Source organism: Malurus melanocephalus, unplaced genomic scaffold, assembly GCF_030028575.1.
Source record: "Malurus melanocephalus ecotype Western Australia unplaced genomic scaffold, MMel_1.1 scaffold_257, whole genome shotgun sequence".
In the NCBI taxonomy this organism is placed as follows: domain Eukaryota; kingdom Metazoa; phylum Chordata; class Aves; order Passeriformes; family Maluridae; genus Malurus; species Malurus melanocephalus.
The window spans coordinates 420,724-444,413 of record NW_026623489.1 but is presented as its reverse complement, the minus strand read 5'-3'; the positions used below and the strand labels follow the sequence as shown (position 1 = coordinate 444,413).

Here is a 23,690-nt window from a genome sequence, read left to right as displayed (position 1 = left end):
CCTGAGAGCATGTCCACCCTAACGAGACACTACTGTTAAATGCTCAGACTGTAACACATGTGCTGAAATACAAGTATACACATTTGATCATTTCAGCAATTACAGATAAATACTAATCCATCTATTTCTGGTTGGGGTTTGTTTGCAACATTTCCATCTCAAACAACCCTAAAATCTTCAGGATTAGTTACACTTAGTTAAAAATGATCAAAGCTCTAACCTGGTTCTGTAGTTTGACATTATACCAAGAGCCAAGAAGAATTTTAAAAAGTGATCTGCAGCCAGATCCCATTTCAGTTTCCCCTCTAACCCAATACTTTGAAAATAGGCCTGGAGGTCAATAGGACTCCTCATATATTTTTATCCTGCCCARTACAGACATGTCTGCTCACAAGATGCATATAAAAATGCCTTTGGAAATAAATTAATCTTTCAGCTAAAACAGTGCTCTAAGCAGATTCTTAGYGATAAAAGCCACAGATTAATTCAATGCTGTGTAACACATTAAGTTACTTTCAAGTGGTTTTATTGGTTTCACCACATAACTTGMTAATGTCCAGAACTTCCATTCAGCCTGCTTTCAGTCTCCTCTGTACCAGTTATCTTCATCATTAAGATAACATACTCTCATTAGTTTYCACCCAAACCCTGACATCTCARTTCAAGATTTTGKCTCTTYGCTAAATTACTAAACCTTTGCTCYACCAGAAATATAGCAAAGAAAACAYTAGAGAAGGTATATCACTGTGTTGTAAGAAAGTTCAGTAAGATTCACTGTAAAACCTATAATTAAAAAGGTTTTGTTCTGCAACAAAAAGTATTTCTTGCCTGGCTCCACAAGCAGTGAGAATACCTTACCCATCCTCCAGCCCAGTTCGGAAAGTTCCAGAGTACATTCGTCCATCWGCCCATTTTAGGATCCCTCTGGAAAAAAAATAATAAACCACAAAAATATATAAGATAATCAGTTCACTTTGAACTTCCCAACTAATTTCTATGAATGAGCCTACTTATTGTTACAGCAACCACCTGATTTTGGTTTCAGCCACTCCATTCCAATGCTTTTACCTGCCATGGGGTTTTCCTGAAAGCCACCTCCCATCATAAACAGCATCCTTGAATCGAGGGTCTTTGTAGAAGGTGTATTTGGCACTGCGAGAAATAGGAGGTTCCTGTCTTGGTATGTTCCCACCAGCTCCRTACAAAATCATGTCAGAAGTCCCTTTAAGGGCCTGATCCACTGCTTGGCTTATTGCCCTCAACCATTTGGTCTGAAACAGAAAATTATTCACGACAGAATTTAGCCAACAYCTGTCTTTGCACTGACTCACCTTTACAGCAAAAGCACAGTCATACCCCTGGCASTGCTCAGCAAAGTGCTGTGCACTGGAGCACTGCTACCCTCAGGCACAGTGTGCAGCCAGCCTGCCCACCCAGCTGCAGAGAGACTTCGTTCTTGGGGAATATTCAGGCAATCCTTYTCTCAGTTTGGTTTCACAGCAGGGGAGAAAGCCTCATTCATATCACTGAAGCTGTGCCAAATTTGTAGATATGCCCACCTTCTCCTGCGGTGTTGAAGAAACAAGAACAAACTGTTCTTCTGGTGTTGTAATTTTCAACCCGTTCCTACATGGGGGAGAAGTATTTTAATCTATGAAACTCCATTTCAAAAACCAAGATTTCTTATAGCATCAATATTTTCTGTCTTCTCTCCCCTACTGCAGCTAACATTCCCTTTAAGTTAAAAATAAAAAGAAGCAGCAAGAAAGAAGACTTGCTTCCCTCTTGACCACCTTATTTTTTCTGATGTTTACACAACTTTTTTTAAGACACAGAAATACACCATTTTCTGGAACAAGAAAAAAGAATGGACATGGCGGCAATCATCCTATTCCACTCGAAGTTCACCATAATTGGTTACAAAATGCTCATCATCTCTCCTAAAATATCTGACTATTTCAGCATCACAAGCAAGAATACTCACACATTACCAGTTTCTTCTGAAAGAGCTTCTACCCACAGTGTGGACAAGGGAAAGATATGGTGTGTTGAGAACTGTAGGAAAGGAGCAGGGAAACAACATCAGTTATCGATCCATTAACCCTGCCCCATTTTTTTTCTGAATGGTTTCTTTTCTTCCTTTCTTTGAAGACTAAGAAAAACTGAGCCTTACATACTCCTTCTACCACCCTGTTCCCAGAAACAGACAACAGAAACCACACCAGCCACTAGGCAACATCAATCAAATGTTAAAAAGGCACATAATTTCAGATTCATTTTTATGCTGCAAAAATGTCACTGTACAAAAAACATATAATGCTGTTTGAAGCAGAGCAAAGGCTACAAGCTGGCTTACCTGAGCATGCACCAGAGCATCGTTGAAGAGGATGAACCAGTTTACTGAGAACCTTCCTGCGTGCTGTAAGGACAACCCCCGATTGCTGCTCTCACAGATCAAACGACGCTCCGGCTTCCGCAAGGAGTCCTAAACATGGGTTAGAAACAACAGCACAGAATCTCACTTCTCACTGACTGGCACTTAAGGTTGATGCTTAAGTCTTTCTAAAGCAATCTTTCTAAAGCAATCTTTCTAAAGCAAGGAGTTCTGCAAGACCAATTGGAAAAACAAGAAGAGCAACTGGGACAGCAACACCAGTAATAGACACTGGCACTAAGAGCAAGAGATTCAAGCTGCTAATGGACTGGCAACTGTCACCATACCGTCATCTTCCCTGGAAAGGTCTTCCAGAAGCCAAGGGTGTATTCTGCTTCTTTCATTTTTCTGCTAAGATGGACAGCAAGGCTCTCATAACATGAACTAGAATCTTGCAGCTTCTGGTATTCTGGAGATGCCTGTAGGCCACAAGGTAAAACAGAGCTGAGGGCATTTCTGTACCAACATCACAAACTAAGCTGCAGTACAACTGCTCCTTTTATTAWATCACCACTAAGTGCATCACAGTTGGTCTGGGTAATAAACAGAGCAGACYAACTTATTTTCTTGGTCACGTTTGTTGGTGCACTGAAAGTTTTTAAAAATCACAAGAAGATCCCTGAATTTTACAAGGAGGATGATTAATACACAATTACCTTCTTGCAACTCAACAAGCTATACCAGAAACAGTGCTCATAACTGCAGGAACAATATTTGAAATTATTATATTGGGTTAAACATACAAGCAGTTGCTGTTTCTATCTACTAATCTTTTATTTCAAAACAAAGCAATTATATACATCTAAATGGGTAGTAAAAGTCTACCTAACATATATGTAGTGTTTTCAGTAGACTATTACAGCCATGGGTAGCTACAGCAATGATGCCAGATAAAACAGAAAAGTAACAGGCAAACATCAAACAATATATTTGCTATTAAGCATTCAGGCACACAAACAAGCTCCAGCCAGGTAACAAGTTTCTACCTGTCATGTGATCTGTGCAGGTGTGAGGTAAGATTGTTTAAATAAATCTACAAGATCTCCCCTGCAGCAAATGCAAGTCTGAGGTAGCTCCTCTGAAGAATAAACTGTTTCTAATTATCTGGCATTTGCATCACAGTTACTTCCACGCTTTAAGTCTTATGTGTGTATTTATTGAAATATAGATAAAAAAGCCATCCTACCACTTCAAAACACGTGGCAAGCTTTAGCAAAGTTCTGGCATAATTATGAAGTCGTCCAAATGGCATGAAAAACAGAGCATTCAAAAYTTCCACTAGTTGGAGGTTCTCCTCACTCTTCTCAGACAGTTTCTGTAACAGCTCCTGGTTTCTACTCAAGAAGTCTCTAAATGATTGGACCATTGCAAAACAGAGGGAGGAGAGAAGAAAAAAGACAGCAAGACATCAGTGATGTAAATGAGAMCACATTGCTCCTTTTTGGATGATCATAAACCAATAAAAATTATAAGGACAAATGCATGCTGCTTATTCATCTATTCACAATTTATTTGAGGAAGTAAAGACACCTAGCTAAAACTGCAATGCAGGACTTGTTTTTTACCTCTAATTTTATATGCCCAGTCATCAAACTGGTTGAAGAAAGCTGACTATATTGACCACTYGGAGTGTAACCAATTGACTCTTTCCTTTTTATCACTTGATTAGTGAAGAACAAATAGGWGCAAAGACTTCCCCACTGCTTTTAGAGTAGTAAGTTTCTAACTGTTGATTCATACAAGGCCTGGAAGAATCTTAACTTTGCTCTAATGCACTTTCCTAAATATGTTGAAATAATTTCTTCCCCCCGCTGTTGTTGAAGGCAAATTCAACCGACCAGTTCTTCCCCTAACTACAAAAATTACATCCTACCTCAAAGAAAGGCAGAAAATCTGTTCAACCCTCAGTTTGATTTCCAAGAGGGAGAACTAATCTAGACCAGAGAAGAAGAGGGAAATGATTGTGAAGACAGTACATTAGCACACAGGGATTGCTTYATTAAAAGGAAAGCAAGCCTATTTTTCCCTGTCCTTCGTGGTATCTGTTGTGCTCACTTTTGCTGCTACATACCACAGGTGCACTGAAACACATRCAGCTGGGAAGCATTTAAACCACAAGCTGTGAGAATCAGGTGAGCAAAAGAGATCAGAGTTCACAGCAGGCTCCCTAAGATTGCTACATGATTAGTGAGATGCCATCTCACACATCAAAATAATGTACCTTGTCCACATTTGCTAATGATACTTTAAAAATCTATTATTTTTAAAGAACAAGCCTTAGGAATAAAGTCTTCTTWAGAGAGAAGACTTTATTTCTTAATTTTAAATTTATGCCCCTGGACAGCTTGCTATTTTTAAGTGTTTTGATACCCTCACATGGAGGTTTCTCTGTTGAAAAGCATCAGACACTAACAGACAACACTCAGTACAGCTTGTCCACTCTTTTTAGAGAACATGCTCAAAAACCTCCTAACTATGGAGACTTTCATTGAAGCTGGCACTTTTTTTCAAGTCAGGACTACATTTAAAGCATTCATGCTGCAGAACTTACATAAAAGATAGGCTGACACTAYCAACCATTTACTTAAGACAGTATATCCCTCAGGGAAGGAGTGGGGGGAAATTCATCATTATCAGCAAAGATATTCTTAACTTCCCTTTGAAAGGAGCGGGACAAAACTTGCAAGACATCACCTCCCTGAAGGTTTTTCACCTAATGAGACCCTGGTTGCAGTAGGAGAAGCTGTGACATCCAACAGTGACAACTGATGTGAGGAAGTCAGCATGAGTGAGTTCAGAATGAATTATAAACACTTATACTCAAATTAAGATTTCCTCTGTGTCAACCTAAAAATTCCTGACCAAGGAAAAAAGATTCTCTCTGCAGGGGGATTCTTTATTTAGACTTTGGCACTGGTCCTGAAGTGCAGAATATTCTTAGTCCTAGGTACCTGCATTTCCTAGAACTTCCGTTAACATTTATGGAGCACTTTGAATGCAGTGTAAATGATGGTAACAGAATTACTCCCAAATTACAGAATTTGGGAAAGAAAGGTATCAGTTCCACAGACAAATTAAAAATTACCCTCAGGGCAATACAAGAACTTTTTCAAAGCACTAGGGTGAAAGATCCAGTGTCATTACTTTATTCCCTAGACAAAATTACTATTGAAATGAGAAAAAAACTTAATGATCTAGAAACCTCAAATGTACTTAAATATAACTCCTTAATATATAACTTAAATATAACTCCTTCCTCACATTTACAAGTATCTGTGCATGAAATAGAGTGAAAAAGCCTTGAGAGGCACAGACGATGCACATGCAGAAATGTTATTTTTGTATCATTTTAAAACATGTCCATAAACATAAAGAATTTAAATGAAAGTGAATTTACATTATTTACTCTAGCTAATCTTCTTCTGTATTTTCTTGACAATGTTTGAAAGAACAAACACTAATACTGAATAATGATGAACATTTAACTAAGCTTTCCAAAAAAAATCTTCATCTGAACTCTTTATGTTTCTTTGAAGGAACTTCCAATAATGCTTTCTTCCTCTTTTCTCCACCTTCAAGATGAAGTAACTGAACTCAGCAGCATTTTAACCTAAATTTTTATCACAGTTGAAAAGAGGCAACTGTCTCTTTGTCTGAAAGAAAAGCAGCTAGTGTACTCAAGTATGCTGAGGCCGAGTCTCTGAAGTAATGGTCATTACTACACACATACACATTCCATTCTTTACAGTTCTTTGCTAATTGACAAAAATGTCCAAAAAAWTCTAAAGGTTTGCTTACATTGCTGGCTTTGCAAGGAGCATAAATCCTCCCATTACGAGGAAGTTTGTTACTGAAGTACAATACCTAATATAGGGAAGAAAAAGATCTTCAGTTACAAAATCAAAACATCCCTGAAAGTAGCAACTGTTGTAATGTCCAACAGTTTAAAATTATATCTGTAGTATCTTTTACTATACAAGTTATACAGTCCTTGAGAAACACTCAGTATTACTGAACACTTGGCATTCATTTCCACACACAGCACTAAACATGCATTACTAGTCCATATTTTTGCTGCCATTAGCAGAGGGCTTACTTTAATTTTGTTTCTCTCAAATTTATATGGCATAGACCACCTGCTTCACCCATTTAGTACTGCTAACTTCTAATTATAGTCAAAGTAGAAAATACAAAATAGGAATTTTCTCTTTTCCTACTATTCAACATTCTACCTATGACTTCTCCTCATCACCATAAAAACAAAAAAAATGGAAACACCTTTCTATAAGGGAAGAGGTCTCTGCTTAGCCCATTTAACAGATTATACTTATATTGCCTGACTGATCCTTGAAAGATGCTCACAGCATYATGCTGAAGTTCTGATGCCATACACATAAAAACATGTAAGCAACAGGGAGCAAAGAGAAAGAGAAAACAAGCAGTAATRAGAATAGAGATCAGGTATTTCAGTCTTTGACAAAGAAGAAATTAAAACCTTCTATTCTGATGGATGAGACYCAATTCTGAAAATCCAGGTTACAAGAAAAATTCAGATTAAAGACTAAAAACTGAGCAATTGCATATTTACAATTACAAACAATCTATATGATAAACAGAGATGAACGTTTCTTTTATGGTGATACAGCGCAAGTTCATCACTGACCCAGCAAAAATGTTACCTTGTGCTTGTGTTCAAAAACAGTGTAACTAGCTGTCCATTCAAAATGCTACTGCTTAACAAGTGAAGTTGATAATCTTGAAATTTCATTTCCATAGATATCTTCAGATATCCRGTAACCAAGGCTACATTCAGATATGATAYTTTTAGCCWCTCTGTTAAGCCATTATTTTTCCCMAAAACATGTAGGTAYTAARTATGATGAAACTTCTGCTACATTTAAATARAATTGTCCAGGAACTACAAGTTACTGAGGGAAAGGACAGGAAACAGGGTGATGGCATAGACCTTCTCTCCCAAAAGTATTCAGCCCATAAAAACAATAAAAAATCCAGACTTAATTCTGAGCACTAAAGCAGCTCCAGCTTTTGGGTGACAGGCACAATGCCAGCTATTTAGCAGGTATGAGGACAGAAGAACTTTCTTCTGGGAAACAATTTTTAGTTAATGACTACTGAAAAAGCATTTTGCAACCACTATAAACCCCCTAAGGTTATACCAAGCCTAGCCATGGTAATTCTATTATATTATACTACAAGATCTTCAATAAGTAACTAATATTTAGGCTTACAGGCAGCAGCCAAAGAGTCTGTAGCCAGAGTTTTACATAAGGGAAGCTGATGCTGTCCATGTGCTCCACTGATGAAGACTCAGAAATACATCTCACTACAAAATGAATCCATTCGTATAAAACTCTCCATGCATTTCTAAATCACAACAATACAAGTTATGTAGCTTTCCTTATCACCTACTTTCCCTTAACTCAGGGCTTGTTGCAGTCAGTAGATTAAGCCTGCAGAGACTCAAGATGAGAGGGAATTGGATACTTGCTCAGTGTAACTATCCAAAAAGAGACTGGAATGCTTCAGGATGGCCAAGCTCCTGGCTTCTTTCACTCCATGAAGAAAGCTACTTAAAGAAGCTCCATGTTGACCAATGAGATAGCACAGCTTGCTGAACCTGCTTGCCATTTCCTGCAACAACTGGATTGTATTTGCATTGCCCAAATTATCTGCAACAGACCAGAAAGCAATTTAGCTTACCTTATAAAAGAGCAGCACCCATTAACAGAGAGAATCACAACTTGGTGCTGTTTAGATGTTTTATCAGCACTTTCACCTCTCAGCTACATTTTCCACAGTCAGAAATTCAACAGTTTTAGACTAAATAGAGCTCAAATAATAAGGATATTTCAGGTGAAACAATCAGCAAAGTGAAAATACTAACAGAATATAAACTGTCAAAATGCAAATGTCTTGCACCTCTTCATCCAAACAGGGGCAAAAGAAAGACCATATCTTTATCCTGAAAATATATTATTACTTTTAAATTTTGCCTGATGGAATTCGTTGTGGAACACAGAGGAAACAATATCAAAGAAAACWTTAAAAGAAGGTCTTACCTAAACCTAAAAGAGGTCTAAGAACCTGAGATTTGATCTCRCTCAGTTTGACATAAAACCTTCTCTCAGTAGCAGCCAACTCATGCAAACTGGCAATATATCCCATTACGTTTTTGTCTACTAAGGCCAGACAGTTGTCACCACCAGCTATCACATTGCTTATGTACCCTATCTGAAAGARTAGAAAAGAGAAAARWAAAAAACAGYAGTTTTAATATTTTTMTTTTTACACTCAAATTTAAAAATAGAGCAACAGAAATAAGCATATTTTTAGGAGCACTAAGTGATAATAAGTATTAATTACCTTCAGTGACAAACAACCCATTCAATACTAGCTTCATACAAGAATGACAAAGGTTGAAGATACATTTATAGCCACTGCTGTTCATTTTCCTGACTCTGAAGTACCCTAAAGACAATACATAGASCACCTTTTAAGGTGGCTCATACAACCATTCCATGTTTAAGAGACTGACCTTAAGTTCAGTCACGTTCAGAACTGCGACATGCTTATATCAACAATTACTTACTAAATAATCAGTTATTTAAAAGTTATTAAACAGCATAATTATGTCAGCTGTTTCTTCTATTAAAAACGAAGAGAGAAGAACAAGGCTTTATTAGAATTATGACTGTTCTCTGAACAGTCCAATTTACTGACACTGYACTATTACTAACAGTAGGCATTTGCTTTCCACAGTAATTCAAAGCAAAATTCTTCTCTAAGGTCAGCACAAATGCCACTGATGCATTGAGGTTCCTCAATAATTTGGGTTCACATGCAATGCCACAGATTAATTCAGTTTGAGCTCTACTTTTATTTCCTTGGTTGCTAAATAGAGGATTCCTTTGAARCACTGAGCCAAAGTTGCTCAACAAGTAACCCACAGGCCAATTCTGATATACAACAGCCTACTGGTCACTCTTAGAAGGGAGGGAAAGGCTAGCAACAATCTTACAGAAGGAATACAGGTGTATGTGTCTGCCTGCACACAGACCCAGTGTCTAAACCTCTGTCCCTCCYCAAAACACTTCCCAAACTGCTATTCTGCTCACTTTAGGGATGCTCAGAGGAGCTGAGGCAGAGACACTGTCTACCCTCACTATTTCCTTTTTGTCACCTTAAACTAATGCTGGTCTGAAACCATACACAAACAACTTGGAAGAGGACGTGCAGTCAGAGTACACACCACTACCTCATGCCAACCTTAAGGCACAAATGAGATTCAGATCCATAAAAAAAAAAAATGGGTAGGGGCACCTCCTGTCTCCCATTAATATCAAATGCACACTTTTGCTCAGATTCCCCGTTGCCTTTACACTGACGTGAAAGGGAAGGCAGGGAAGGAAATGGTGCAGACTCACAGGACCTTCTGCCCAGTCACAAACAAGAGGCATAATATTGGAATGGAGTAAAAGAACAGAGCAGCCAGTGGCCTCAGTCAATTGAGAGACAACAGGAAAGTGAAGACAACAGCAGTGAAGAATGAATACAAAGACTGGTGAAATGGAGCACAGTGTAAGAGTACAGCAGCCATGGAAAAGAAATGGATTAAACATACTGGAAACACTCCTTGTCCCTSAAACAGAGGAGAAGGCCAAGAAACAGGCAGGGGAGAGAAAAATACTAATTGGGCTTCCTCTCTGCCCTCCATCCACTGTGSTCCTCATTTGACTATTAGGAACCAGTTAGGTGGCTTGACACCCTCAAAGCTCATTGAGCCACCAGCACTGTGCTATTTSCAAAGAGCACCAGTATGACCTCTACTGACTTAAAGGAAATAACACTCACCTTACTACATGCTAGTAATAAAACTGGACTCTTATTACAGCTATTTTCATTCAAATTGTTTTCTGTTGATGTCTCCTGGCCACTGTAATATAATCCAGGTTGGAAGTCTTTCTCATCTGCTAAGAAGAGGGAATAATCCAGTCCTGCTGCTGTGGTCCAAACACCATCACCACAAACCTAAAATTCAGGAGGAAGACATTAGAAACCATCACCCAAAGATGGAAGGAAAGAAAAGTACTTAACTCTTCCAGTCACACATGTACATAATACCTGCTGAGATAACCTATTCCAATAACTGGTGATTTTTCAACTTTAGTGTCTCAAAACAAATAAACTCCTTGCACTTATATTAAAAACTCTTTCTTTCAGCTTTCTTTCTAATGGATGATTTTTTTGCCTTTCAATGATACCAGTTTTATTTTTTAAATGGGCATCAAGTGAGCTTGATTGAAGTTGGAACACTYCCTCCATCCTACATTTAACTGGGARATCTATACAAATTTTGGAGACAAGTTAATCTGCTAAACATTCATTTGCATAAGCCCTAAGCAGGAAAATTTTGCAGCCAGTTTTTCATTAAGATGAGCACCAAAAAACATGGCAAAGGCTGTGGTCTAACCCAAAAATTGTTATTTTGCTATTCACTCAATGTGATGAGAAGTTTCAAAACAAACAGAAAACCCACTGCAAAAACATTGCAAWGCTCTGGAAATGTGGAAACAAGCAACAAATATGGTCAATCTTTAGCCAAGCTAAAAATGCTAGAAGCAATTGTTTGGAATAAAAACAGTGTTCCAAAGTATTCAGAAGTTTCAGCTCTGCAAAATCAATATTGGAGAAACCAATACACGGTAAAAGTGCAATCTGATAAGAAGATACACAATCAGTCACATTTCTCAGTTTTAGAACTACACTGTGGACAAAAACCAGCAGAAGTCTGTGTAAAGGATTTMTTGGGTAGATTTTCATAAGCTCATCTAAAGATCATTTCACAGCATAAGCCAAAGAAAATCAAGGRCTCTCTTACTAAATAGCACACAAATCTGTGAACAGGTCATTCTCAGAAATTACTCTGCACTCACTTGTACAAGAAGAGACCCTCAACTGAAAGAAAAAAAAAAAACCAACAAAAAAAACTATAGGAAACAAAAGTACCTTTGCAAGACGAGGGACGGTTGTTGGGGAGTTCAAGTGACCAAGCTGGCCAGAAGTATTACTGCCCCATGAATACACCTGCAAGAAGAGTGCTAAACATCAGAAAGTAAATCCATATACATGAAGACATACTGAACTGTGACAGTACAACACATCAAGTGTGCAAACACACACAAGTCAAGGATATAGGATTTGTGCACCAAGAAGCAATTCCTTATAATTTTCACTGTCTTCCTATGCTCTCAGATTGTCTTCTCACATTCAGAAATGGAATGCATTAAATCAAGTCACAGCAATCTTTAAACATAATGTTGTTGGTACATGCAGAACTTGGGCAGAAATAGAATTTAGACTGCACACTACTACCATGCTGCTTCCCACAAATGGGAACAAAAGTTTAGAAGCAAAAGAAACAAAAACTARAAAAGACTAAACATGACAATTATGCCATAACTAAACAATAAATGGCAACAATCATTTGTACCTGGGATTTGGCAGTGAGTGCTAAGGAATGATGGCCACCAGCAGAAAGGTGAATCACTTCCCTACCATCAAGGCTTTTCACACACAATGGCTGAAGCCTGTCAATCCCCAGAAGCCATAAGCCAAGGGAAGAGGGGCAGAAGAGGGGGAAAAGAAAAAATATTATCAGAGGCACTCTTAATGGAAGAAACACTTGAAGTTTTATTTTATTCCCCAAAACAAATTAGAAAAAAACGAAGATATATGGAGTCTTCTGACAACAAACCAACTTAGTCAAAATGGTCAGGAAGGGCAAAAGTTAATGACAGACCTCATTCCAATTTGGACAAAGTCAAAACATCACCAAAACTCTAACTGATTACAAGGAGAGAAGTCATAATTGATTGATGCTCAGTAGCAATACAGCAYAAAACATGTTACTTGGAGAAACTTAGGTCACAACATTTAAAAGAACAAGAACACAATGCATGGCAGACGTTTAAATTTGAGAATTTGAGGCAGTTCAATACTCAAAATTTTCTAGCAATCTAGTGAATAAAAAAARCCTTTATCAAAGAAATCCCACCTTGGCAGAACATCACCATGTCCCAGCTGTCCTTCCTTCCCTTTCCCCCAGCTCCACACTTCTGTTCTTAGAGAGGGTAAAAGAGCATCAGCTTCACCACTGTAGGTTGGAGTCAGWGCCACAGTCCTCATTTTTGCCCTTCCTACCTTCCGTAAGAGCCTTGGGGAAACTGAACAAAGGCCAAGATTAGAAAACTTGCTAATCATTTTGGTAATTGCATCACTCAGATTGTGTGATACACAGTAACARCACTACTTAATAGTAAGTGATCAAAACCTTCTCAAACTCTTGACTCAAGCTTGAGAACAAAGGCTAACACGTAAGACAAGAGGTTATGGATACACAGAAGTAACAACGTTGCTAAATCTAAATCGCTATCGAGTGGTTTTTACCAGCAGCTAAAGGATAACAGACATATGAGAACTATGCAGCTATAATGAAGCAAATGAACCAAAACAAACTATACATTAAAGAAAGTGTTTTGAAAGAAAATATATCCTTGCTGTGAACAGAAGATTTCAATACTTCCTAAAAACTCCCCTCAAATACAAAATCAATATAGAACTAGGCCATATACACATTCAGAGCAATTAACAACACTAARATCTATGAGGGAAGAAGGTCATTAACTTTGAAGTTCAGCAGTGGGAACTGGAATACTTACATCTCCCCGAGCTCAGTGCAGTGGGGATTACAGGCCACACAGATTTTTATCTGYTACAGAACTAACATGAAAGATACTTTAGCATCATTTGGCAATATGACTCCTCCAACATGCTCACTTTACCTTAATTTAACACAAAAGACTATTTGTAAGCCCACTCTGCTTTTGGTTTTCTTAATGCAGTAACTGCTAGCCTTCACTCTCTGCACTACTTTCAAATCCTAARATACAGTTTAGAATTCAYAAACACTTTTGCTAGATCATTAGAYTTGTGTTTAATAAATGTTTGGGGTTTTTTCACTTAGAMACCTCCACATTTTTATACATTTTCCAGTGTTTTTTCCCCAACATGTTTTCTTACCTTGTGACAACAAGCCAGGCAGGGAAAGCCTTCGACTCCCACCTTCAGACTCCTCTTCTCTAATATCTACTAAACTGGAACTCTTTTTCCCCTGCATGGACTCCAGCCTGACCTGCTCTTCTCGACTGTCTTTCAGCGCTTCGGGCCCTGGGGATCTGCTGCCCGACTGAGCTCCCGGCTCAGTTGAAGATGTGCCATAAAAGTTCATGACTTTCTTCAGGGACAAGGCTCCAGCCTCGTATGTAGCAGCGACTCTCACCCCAACTGCTGAGGCACAGGAGGCCACCAGGCTGTTCAGYGTGGATGTGCTGCTACCTGGAGGGCCAGGGATACAAGCACCGAGCTGTTCCTCTTGAGATGGCTAAAACCAAAGGAAAATTGGAAACTATTAGAGCAGACAAGCACTGAACAGGAGGATGACAATATGCATTCACTGTTCAAACCATGGGGTGTACTGAGCACCACATTATGTTTAGTGTAAATTATATATATATTTTAACTGTATATAATATAAATTATATATGGGTTTATGCTTAGGTGTACATCTATTGCTCTGAATCACTTTTTTAAAGGTAGGACCAAGCATAATTTCTAAATGGACTGGGCTTTGTCTGTCGCACTTGTCTTGTTGCTCATCTACAAGAGGCTGTAGGTCTGGCATTTTTTAATTAAAAAAAAAAATATTTGCAAACAAATATAAAAAGGGACATAATTTTAAGCTTATTACCAACTTCTTTGAGCCCAAGGAAAGTGCATCAGTGAACATACTCTATTCACAGAGAGACAAGTTCTCCCCTCATTATGATAAAAGGAAAACAGCAATTCACGGATTCATTCCACAAGGCCTATCTTAAAACCAGTCTGGGCTGTCCCCTTATAACATTGTTGTATCCATATAAATCTTAGTTAATAATCATCAAGTCATACTAGGAACTAACTGACTGAAGGTAATTATTAGTCCCAGCACACCATTACCTACAATATCAATCAGCTGACTCACCAAATAAAAAAATAATGCACAAAATTATCTCTGACAAATAGTTTGAATACTAACACAAAGACAACAAAGTCCCATTTTCCCATCTAATATACTGTGGAAAACAGTTTATTATTACAAATATTACACCTCATTTTTTTCTGTCAAAATAAAAGCAATCTTTGACCTCTTTAAAGCTTAGGCTAAAGGATTGGRATTGGTTCTATTTACTTAATTCCTATTTCTAAAAGAAATACCTAGCAATACAGGAAAGAGAACTTGATTTGTGTAGGAAAGCAAAGAGAAATGAAGGATTTTACTAATGCTGAAATATTACATTAGACATAATCTCTGCTCTTCACATGTATGCTCAGTTGTGTAAGATTGACTGAATCAATTCCAGTCTTGATTCCTGAAACTGTGCAAGGAAAACAGTGGTCTGGAAATATTCCAGGAACAAGGAGTTGAGAAAGGGAGCATGAAACTATGTGTCTCAGCTATTTCCCAATGGTGGAGTTCTTGCAAAAGTCTGAGGTGCCCAATCTGCTAAAATGCATTTGTATTAGCAAAACCAAAAGAAAGAACAAATGYATTTACACAATGTTAATTTCTCCAAAGTAAGTTTTCCTGAGAGTAAGAAAGCATAACTTGCTGAACTACCAAATTACTGAACAGGTTTCAAAACTTGTTGCAATCAGAGGTGAGAATAAAAATCAACCATTTTTTAGGTACTGTGAAACTTATTTCCCAGAATCACTGTGGAGAATGTCTTACTGCAACTATTACAAAAATAAATGAATGTCTGCACAACACTTTAAATGACAAAAGGAATGTTCATAATTCCACTGTCAATTTTGAAAATTATGTCACAGAGTGGCAGGTTTCCTCACAGGACAGAAGTTTGGTAAGGATTGCCAGATTCTGCTGCAAGATTCTGGATTAGTTTGGGTTCTATCTTTTTCCCTTTGCCCCTAATTACAGTTTTTTTTCCTCTCGAAAAAAACAGAAAAAGTATTTTGCTAGGGAGCAAAAACCAGCTCCTGAACCTTCATGTCAAGTATTTTCAGATGCTTACTAAGAAATGAGACTGTTCTGCTATAGCAWCAAAACATCCTTTCTGAATAATTTTCCACACCACAGAGTAGGACTTACCTCTCCCTTCCCTTTTCATGAGTTTATGCCACTCCTACATTATTAACATTAGAAACCTTTTGGTCAACCCTTTTAGCAATTYGCAATCCAGAATTTTTAACTGATTGAGAAATAAGACAGATTGGTGAGGGATTTGTTCCAGGTACAGAAATTAAAGTTTCACCTCAAAGGCAAATCAGACGAGTACCAGCTTACTGCCTCACACAAATGGAAACCCATGCATGAGGAAAGAAAGAATGGAAATTGGCTTAAATGGTTCTGGTACTGCAGACCATGAAGAGGAGAGACTACAGCACTATCAAGGCTGTCCCCAATGAAGACTCACAACAGAACAATGATGGAGGACAAAAAAAACTCCTCCACTTAGAAACTGAGAACCATCACAGCAAAAAAACCACTGGAAAACTACTGAAACACCATAGCTACATTAAACTAAGCTTTTCCTTTGTAAAAAGAGTAATGTTATCACATATCCAAGAGGAGTTACAGCAAATTATGAACTAATGATTAGRTACCAACCTGTTCAGGTTCTGTACAGGTGTTTTTATTCAGGCTCTCATTTAATGAGTGATCTGACAAACCGATTAAGTACTCTTTCACTTCTTTTTTGTTAGAGAACGGAGTATTTGCTGAACTAGAAATTCCACTATCTTCCCGTCCACTGTTGCTGGAAAGGCCACTTGGTCCATCAGACTCTAAACCACCAAACCTATGTTGCTCCACAAGAGGTTTCTGACAATCTTCACTTTGGCCAGCTGTTGCACTTTTTCCTGTGGGGATATCCGATGAGGGACAGAAAACATTGTCTTCTGGTTGGTTATCAGACAGTGCTACACCCAGTGGGCAGCAGTGACTATCTGAAATGATTACATGATCTTCCTTGTCCGTCATGGTAATGAGAGGCTGACTGCAGTGATTGCATCTCTCTGGGATAGGCTTCATTTCCTGCACAGGGAGACATTGTACCAGAGCCAGGCTGTGGTAGGCTCCACAAGCAATCTGGAGCACAACRCGTCCTGCCAGGTGCTCTACCTTCTGCGGTTTTGTCACTGGGAAAGTTGTTGTTATGAGACCAAGCTGGCAGCCGCTCCCCCAGGCCCATATCTCTCTGCTCAGCGATAGTGCCAGYGTGTGYTCCTCTCCACATGCCAGYTGCAAAATCCTTACTGATAAVAGAGGGCTGGTTTCAGAATCACAGATACTGACAAGCTGGGGCTCTGGCACACAGGGCTGATTAGCGACTGCGCACTGGCCAGCAGAATTGTCCCCCCACATGTACACCACACCACTCTCTGTCACGGCTCCATTATGGAAGCTGCCGGCTGCCACTGTAATAATGCGATGACCAAGCAATGTATTTTCTAAGATAGGACTGTTAACACATGACTCCTCAGGTCCCAGTTTCCAGGGCAGTTTTCCAAAACTGTAGACCTCTCCACCTGGGAAGCAGGGAAAAAGGAAAAACAAATTCTAGTGTGAGCATAAACCCAACTGTTAAACCAATACAAAAGTTTGAAGACTGCTTCAGACAAACTGCTATCAATTCCTAGCTTACTGCAGGCTCAGCAAAACTATGGCTATTGATAAAAGAAGGCTTCTGGTTGTTGCTGTTTTTGCTGGTCACATTAATGTTACCCTGTGCATGCATGCACTGTTTAAGTAATGTTTTTTCTGCTAAACTATTATACTCAAGTCAAGGAAGTTAAGTGTATTTGTTGGTCCTTTCTAATTTAAAAGCATACTAAGGACATACAAATGTGTATGAAGAGCACAAARTATAGGGCTCTCTTTCCAAACACAGATCTAGTATCACTTCTAAAAGAATAAAACTTGCCAATAACTGAAGATTGTTATTGCCTCAGATCGTTACAATCAAGGTATTCATTACCTTCAGTCAGAAGTAACCCATGATGGATTCCAAGGGCTGCCTGTAACACTGTCTTTCCACTGAGGCCCGGAAGCCTTTCTGGAGTTACAGAGCAGGAACCAGCCTTCCAAACATAGACCAGGCCTCTCTCTTTGGCTCCTTCTGCCTCTTCTGAGCTACAAAGAGTGGAGGAAATTGGAACACAATCAGCATGAAGTTCTCTGYGGTTCAGTAATGCCTGTTTAGGAAAGGCTTACTTAGTTTTAATTTCAAGACAATGTATTTAAATTAACAAAAAGTAAATTAAAGGGTATTTAAATGAAAAAAAATGCATCTTCTGTTTGAAACCATTAGCTTTTCTCTCATTTGTACTTTAGCGTCTACAAATTGCTGCCATTAATATTGTGTTTAAAACATTACATCTGTAAGAGCTCATCCTTTATACACTTTCATTTCTACCTTTAGGGATAAAAATGAGGTTTTGTTTGTGGTTTTTTYCTTTTTTAAATTCTTAATGGGTTTCTCATATTCAAATGAGCCAGTCATTCAAATCAAATGAACTATAAAAAAAAATAATCCTGAAATACTATCTAAGTATAAGGGCTTGCAGAAGTCACTGGAATTATCMAAAACTGGTTTAACACTTTGACACACTGTGGTTTGAATACTCAGTCAGCAAATTCTCCAAGTCAGCACAAACAAATTCCTTGGAATTTTAACAAGCCCACAGTTYTAACAATTTGTAGAATCCCTTGATTTAAATACAAAAATTCCTTTAAAGCAYCAATATAGACTGATGGCATTTAAAGTTAAATTAAGAGCCATGTTTAACTTTCCTTAAAACCTTATATAGACTAGATTTTTATTTAGTCAGAAGAAAGTGGGTTTAGCTCTTTATTTGACAACAGTCAAGTCACTCACTCCTTGCATAAATCAGTTCTTGTAGCTTGGCATGAACTTGTGAAATTAAATACATTAAGACAGCAAGAAAAGCTTTAATGGAGTGACAGTCTTTGTCTGGAAGAAAAGGCACAAGAGATAAAATGTACTCCAAACCTGTACTGAACCAAGAAAAAGCTATTCTGATACACCACACTGGGGGAAAACCAATGCAAGTAGCCCTATTCCTGCAGACTATGGATTTGTTAAACTACATATTTTGTTAACAGTGGTGCACAGGATGAACTTCATCTTTATATAATGTGCCTCTGAAATATTCAAGTTGAGAATAACTAAGAAATGAAATTATCTCTCTTAGCTCCTTTGCCCATTCCAAATATCTTTATTTTTCCACAAAACAGAAAAAAAAATTCAAGAGGTGACAGTCTAGAACTCTTCTAAAATTCAAATAAATCATTCATTCCAAAAAGCAAATACAGAATTAAAATGCAGAGTCCATTATGTATTTCAAATACACAGGACTTGTGTTTAGAGTAGAAGTAAATTAAAAAAGTAAGACATAGGCAAGGAAATAAAAAAGGCTTAAGAATTCAATACCAATATAAGGATATTACACCTAAGATAAAAACACAGATTTTACACAGATGTTCCAAAGAACACAAAATTAGAATAATGTTTTCATCAACATACTGTGCATTAAATTCAGYCTGAAGCTTCATATTTGCACTTTTATCCATTTAATAAGTCTTCAGAAAATAGTGTAGGACAAATCTGGACATTCACATAACAGGATTTATTAGGAAAACATCGGAGCTCTATCAGGCATCTCAGAGCAAGAAGGACTGAAAGAACAGTCTACAAGGCTACTGATCTAGAATCAAAATTTACAGGTGCAGGTACCAGACAGGATTTACTGTTCACTTGAGAATGTTACTTTCAAGTCTGTAGTTTATGGCTATGGCTCCACAAGTTACAACAATCAACATCAAAATGAAGTTGCTGTTATAGTGACTTCAGTGTTCCAGACACAACTGAAGCTAAGTTAATTATCTTCCTTCAGTGTAAGTTTCAGTACAAGTTACATGAAGAGCATGCTGATATCAATTTTTCAGGATGATCACGAGCTGGCCTATTTCAGGGAGTCTGTGGTTTCACCTGGCTGCTCATTCTCACCTTCTTTCCTGTGAGTCCATCTGTCAGTGGCAGCACTCCATCACCACCAAATTGTTCCTCTTTCAAAAGGAACAATATAATTTTCACAAACTGAAAAACATAAAACCCAGCTATTTAATTGCAAATAATATTAAACAACAATGCCCCCTCCAAAACCCCAAATCTTTAGCCATGCATTAAATAAATAAGCATTTCCACACCACTAGGATGGTTCAAGTATTTATATTTAGTTCACTCACACTGAGTTGGCAGACAGAAGCTAAACAGCCAGACTTGTCCTACCTACTCATCTCACARTGGGTCTATTGTAAGGGCAGAATGAACAAAACCTCGTTCAACTGCAGAAATTTACATCAAGCTCTCTATATAATTCTCATTATACCTCTYAAGAAACACCAAATTGATTCATTTTCAGTCATAAGACAGAATTCAGTACTCAGCTAAATTTGTAGTGAACAGTTTTTGCATGAGCAGAAAAGGATCAGGAGCTGAATTCATAACTGCATTCCAAAGCACACAAGACCATTAGAAGGTGCAGTTCTGCCTGGGCAGAAATACAGAAAGCCAAGCAAGAGTTCAAAACATTTCCTCATGATGCAAGCTGGTAGTAGAGCGCCTATAGAGACATAAGACAACCATGGAACAAAAGGCAAGGAACAAAAAGTGACTGCTCTAGCTAAAATTTCATCCATTCAGATTTTGAATTTTGCAAGTTCACTCTCCTCATGAAGACACCTTTGTATTACTTGTCTTGAAATAAAACAAAGCTACAGCTAATGTTTGTTTCTTATGATACGTTTGGCTCTTTTTTTTTAAGCATTAAAAGAATTGTGATGTCCCTGGATCTACTGCCTTACTACATGAAGTATTAAAAATTTTAGTTACATTAACACGTGTATAATCATATTTCCTCAAGCCAAGTTTCATATAGAAATGCTTTAGAGTTTTTGCTTTATTATAGTTGCTGTCTGATATCCACTGTAACAAAGTAAAAAAACAAACTAGTTAGTATAAGTCTTAAGACCCAGAAAAAGTAGTCGGAAGCTTTTGCATGCAGAAAACAGAAAAAATTACTGCCAAGCCTGAATACAAGAGACCTGTAACTCTCATACAGAAGTTTCAATGCACACTTGGAAACAGTAATCATCAAGTCAATAAATAATTAAAATAAATAACTAAACCTCCAACACTTTCACTGGAGTGCTCTGAATAATGAATTACCAAAGAGACCTTTACAGATAGAAACAACAACACGGCACATCAAATACTTCCAGTTGTTCACATAAAGGAACTAAAACAATCACTAAAAAGAGCGATTTGGGCTACAGAGCTGGCAARGAACAGACCTCAAAAAGATAAAGATTTGATAACATAGTACTGTGGTAAGTCATATGCACCCTGCTCTAATAAAAAATAAAAAGAAAAACCAGAGCATACTTTCTAGGAACATAAGCACACACTTGCCACCAGAAACATACTGCTTTCTAGACAGTCTCTCCTTCTCAACTACAAAAGAAAAAAAAAACCTCAATTGTAAAAGTTAACTTTTAAAATATTAACAAAGGCAGTCTCACAAATATAAGGAAACTGTCAAGCAATGCTTCAGTAGCAGAGGTGCTGATGAAACATCAAAGGAAAATGGAAGCACATTTTTGGAACCCTAACTTCCTGACAGGTTCTTGCACAGAGCAAGTACATTTAGGTATTTCTTCAGCCTACTCAAAATCACCTAACCCCACAATTCATTCTCTTGAAAATGCTAGCACTTCTCCTTTGTGAAGGACTCCAGCTTCAAATAAAAAGATCCAGTGGATCACTGAATCAGAGATGGAAGCTTTGATAGAGTAATTGAAGTATCAACAAATACATCATTTACACTGCATATAAAGGAACTGAGGCTTAAAATGCTTGACTTCCARAATTTATGGATTTAAAGGACTCAAAGATTTTTTTTCATTTTCATGAGCCTCAACTGCAGAAGTGTTTAATTGTCATAAAATCTTCTGATCATAACAAAACCAAGTTAAAGCCAGGCATCCAATTAGCTGATTTGCAAGATCTCCCTTCAAGGCCAAATTGAAAAACTATTTATATAATTACTAAGAAACTGCAACAGTAGTGAACTAGAAACTAAGAGCATGATATGATGGTAGTGATAGATTTTCTTTTCTTTGCAGAAGCTCACATGTATGGTTGCATTACCATGCRTTTTGGTAAACAAGGAAAAAAGAGAGTCAAACTGTTTTCTTTCCACAGATGAGACATTCATAAAACATTTTGAAAYCACTTACAAGTTCAGTTCAAGCTTTCATTCACTCCACAGATACAAACTAAGTAAAGTAACAGTATGTTCCTTCCTCCCAAYAGAAAATACCATCTTCCTTGCTGATCTTTACATTACACATACATTATTTCCTTTCCACTAAAATTACCTGAATCATTATTAGAYATAACATTCTTGGAGGTTGGCAGCCAGGCACAATGTAACACTCCTGCATGGAAGCTCAGTKTGATACCAGCACCTTCACTGCTCTGCCTATACTTTTACTTTCCACATTTTTTTTAACGCTGCAAGAGGAAAGCAGCAAGGAGTGCTAATTGTGAAATGGATTTGTGCTACAGACAGATGGTCACTGGCATGACACTGATGTCATACTTTCCACTAACAGAGTTGAAGGCCAATTCTCCAGAAATCAAACACTAACACACTGTAACAACTRCCATGGTTGGGAATGATGTGGAGTAAACATTACTTTCATTATCATGGATTGTCTTCACTGACCATTTTGAAGGGTATGAAAGTAACCTTACAGTCAATGCTGAACACCAATAGCTGGTTATGATTGACTTTCAGAAACTCCACAACTCCCATGAGCCTCACGTGATTGTTTACCTGCTAAGTCAATAAACACTGCAAATATTTTTACAGCTTTCAGACATGTTTACTTATGTATTTCCAAACACGTTTTTAATAAATTTGTTGTGTCATATTTAGCAATAWCTTGCAGGACCAAGACTGCACATTTGTTACACAGAATTACCTGCTCATGTTCTGAAGAGGTCATCTCCAAGTTTCCTCATTCCAAACAGAATTGYCAGCACCAGTCTGGGGTACACACATACAACGTGTGACCAGTTCAAGAAGCCCTTGTGTTTTGGTGAGCACTAACCATTGCTTTTAACATTGTGTAATTAAGATCTGCTCAGAACAAAACACAGCAATTGGCTACTAAAAGACAGCAGCGACCTTGGTTCTGGTTAAGAGCTCAAAGCTTTCAATGTCAGTTCCAGTTAATGCATGGACGGTAGCAAAATACAACAGCAAAGAAGTTGGGGAAAAAAAAACCCCATAGCTGAAAATTATATCCTACAGCATGTAATTAATAATTTAAAAGTTACCAAACTCACATGAGACTCAAAAAATTCAGAACATCCTCCTGCCTCTTTTTCTTTTGAAATTACACTTTAATTTAGCACATTCTCAGGTGCTTCCCCTTCTACAGACAATTCACGCTGCAGAAACTAAAGATGGTAAGTATAGCTAGTTTGTATAAGCTGCTGCCCTACAACAGCAGCGATTACCTACAAATCATCTGCGAGCACTCCGGTTGCTCCCCGGTGCCTCACCAAAATATTTTGGTTCTGGAAGAGGAGGTCTGTGACAGTGACAGCATACTATGTCATCTGTACACCATACTGCAGTCACAGTAGGACCATCACTCAATACACTTCAAAAGCTGAAACTGCATTTACTACTTGAGCAAGCAKGTCTTTCTTTCAAACGCAAATGGAAAGAGATGGAAGGCATGTTATTCACAGCACAGGGGTCTCTTCCCACCAAGAGGAAGGACACCTTTCAGACCCTACAGAAATACACCTCAATATCTCAGCTCATCAGAGCGCGGTGAGAGTGGGACTCCCAGGGTCTGTCAGAGCCGCTGTTCAGCCTCTCCCCAAGCCCCCAGGCGCAGCCGGGGGCGGCGCGGGGCCTGTCCCGTGTGTCCCCGGTGCCGCCCGGTGCCGCCCGTCGCTCCGGTCCCGCAGCGCGGGTGCGGCGGTGGATGGAGCGCGGTTCCCCTCAGGCGCGG

General features: G+C 38.2%; 1 protein-coding gene across 2 annotated transcripts in view; it reads right to left on the bottom strand.

The window, feature by feature from the left end:
* The window catches only part of ALS2 (alsin Rho guanine nucleotide exchange factor ALS2), a 34,175-nt gene extending 11,335 nt beyond the window's left edge, over nt 1-22,840 (bottom strand). Inside the window, exons 1-19 of one of the 2 annotated variants that reach the window (XM_057375726.1) lie at nt 22,644-22,840; nt 19,603-19,692; nt 17,551-17,705; nt 16,182-17,101; nt 13,535-13,895; nt 12,510-12,678; nt 11,946-12,042; nt 11,462-11,539; nt 10,307-10,483; nt 8,515-8,686; nt 7,944-8,124; nt 6,233-6,298; nt 3,621-3,783; nt 2,722-2,853; nt 2,357-2,485; nt 1,985-2,055; nt 1,560-1,626; nt 1,069-1,271; nt 859-924 (exon numbers count right to left, since the gene is read on the bottom strand). In XM_057375726.1, the coding sequence (XP_057231709.1) occupies nt 859-924; nt 1,069-1,271; nt 1,560-1,626; nt 1,985-2,055; nt 2,357-2,485; nt 2,722-2,853; nt 3,621-3,783; nt 6,233-6,298; nt 7,944-8,124; nt 8,515-8,686; nt 10,307-10,483; nt 11,462-11,539; nt 11,946-12,042; nt 12,510-12,678; nt 13,535-13,895; nt 16,182-17,101; nt 17,551-17,705; nt 19,603-19,622 (3,227 nt within the window). In that variant the 5' untranslated portion in view covers nt 19,623-19,692; nt 22,644-22,840. The remainder of the gene's footprint in view (nt 1-858; nt 925-1,068; nt 1,272-1,559; nt 1,627-1,984; nt 2,056-2,356; nt 2,486-2,721; nt 2,854-3,620; nt 3,784-6,232; nt 6,299-7,943; nt 8,125-8,514; nt 8,687-10,306; nt 10,484-11,461; nt 11,540-11,945; nt 12,043-12,509; nt 12,679-13,534; nt 13,896-16,181; nt 17,102-17,550; nt 17,706-19,602; nt 19,693-22,643) is intronic. The other variant, XM_057375727.1, reaches the window with a different exon arrangement.
* Between the last annotated feature and the right edge of the window lie 850 nt (nt 22,841-23,690).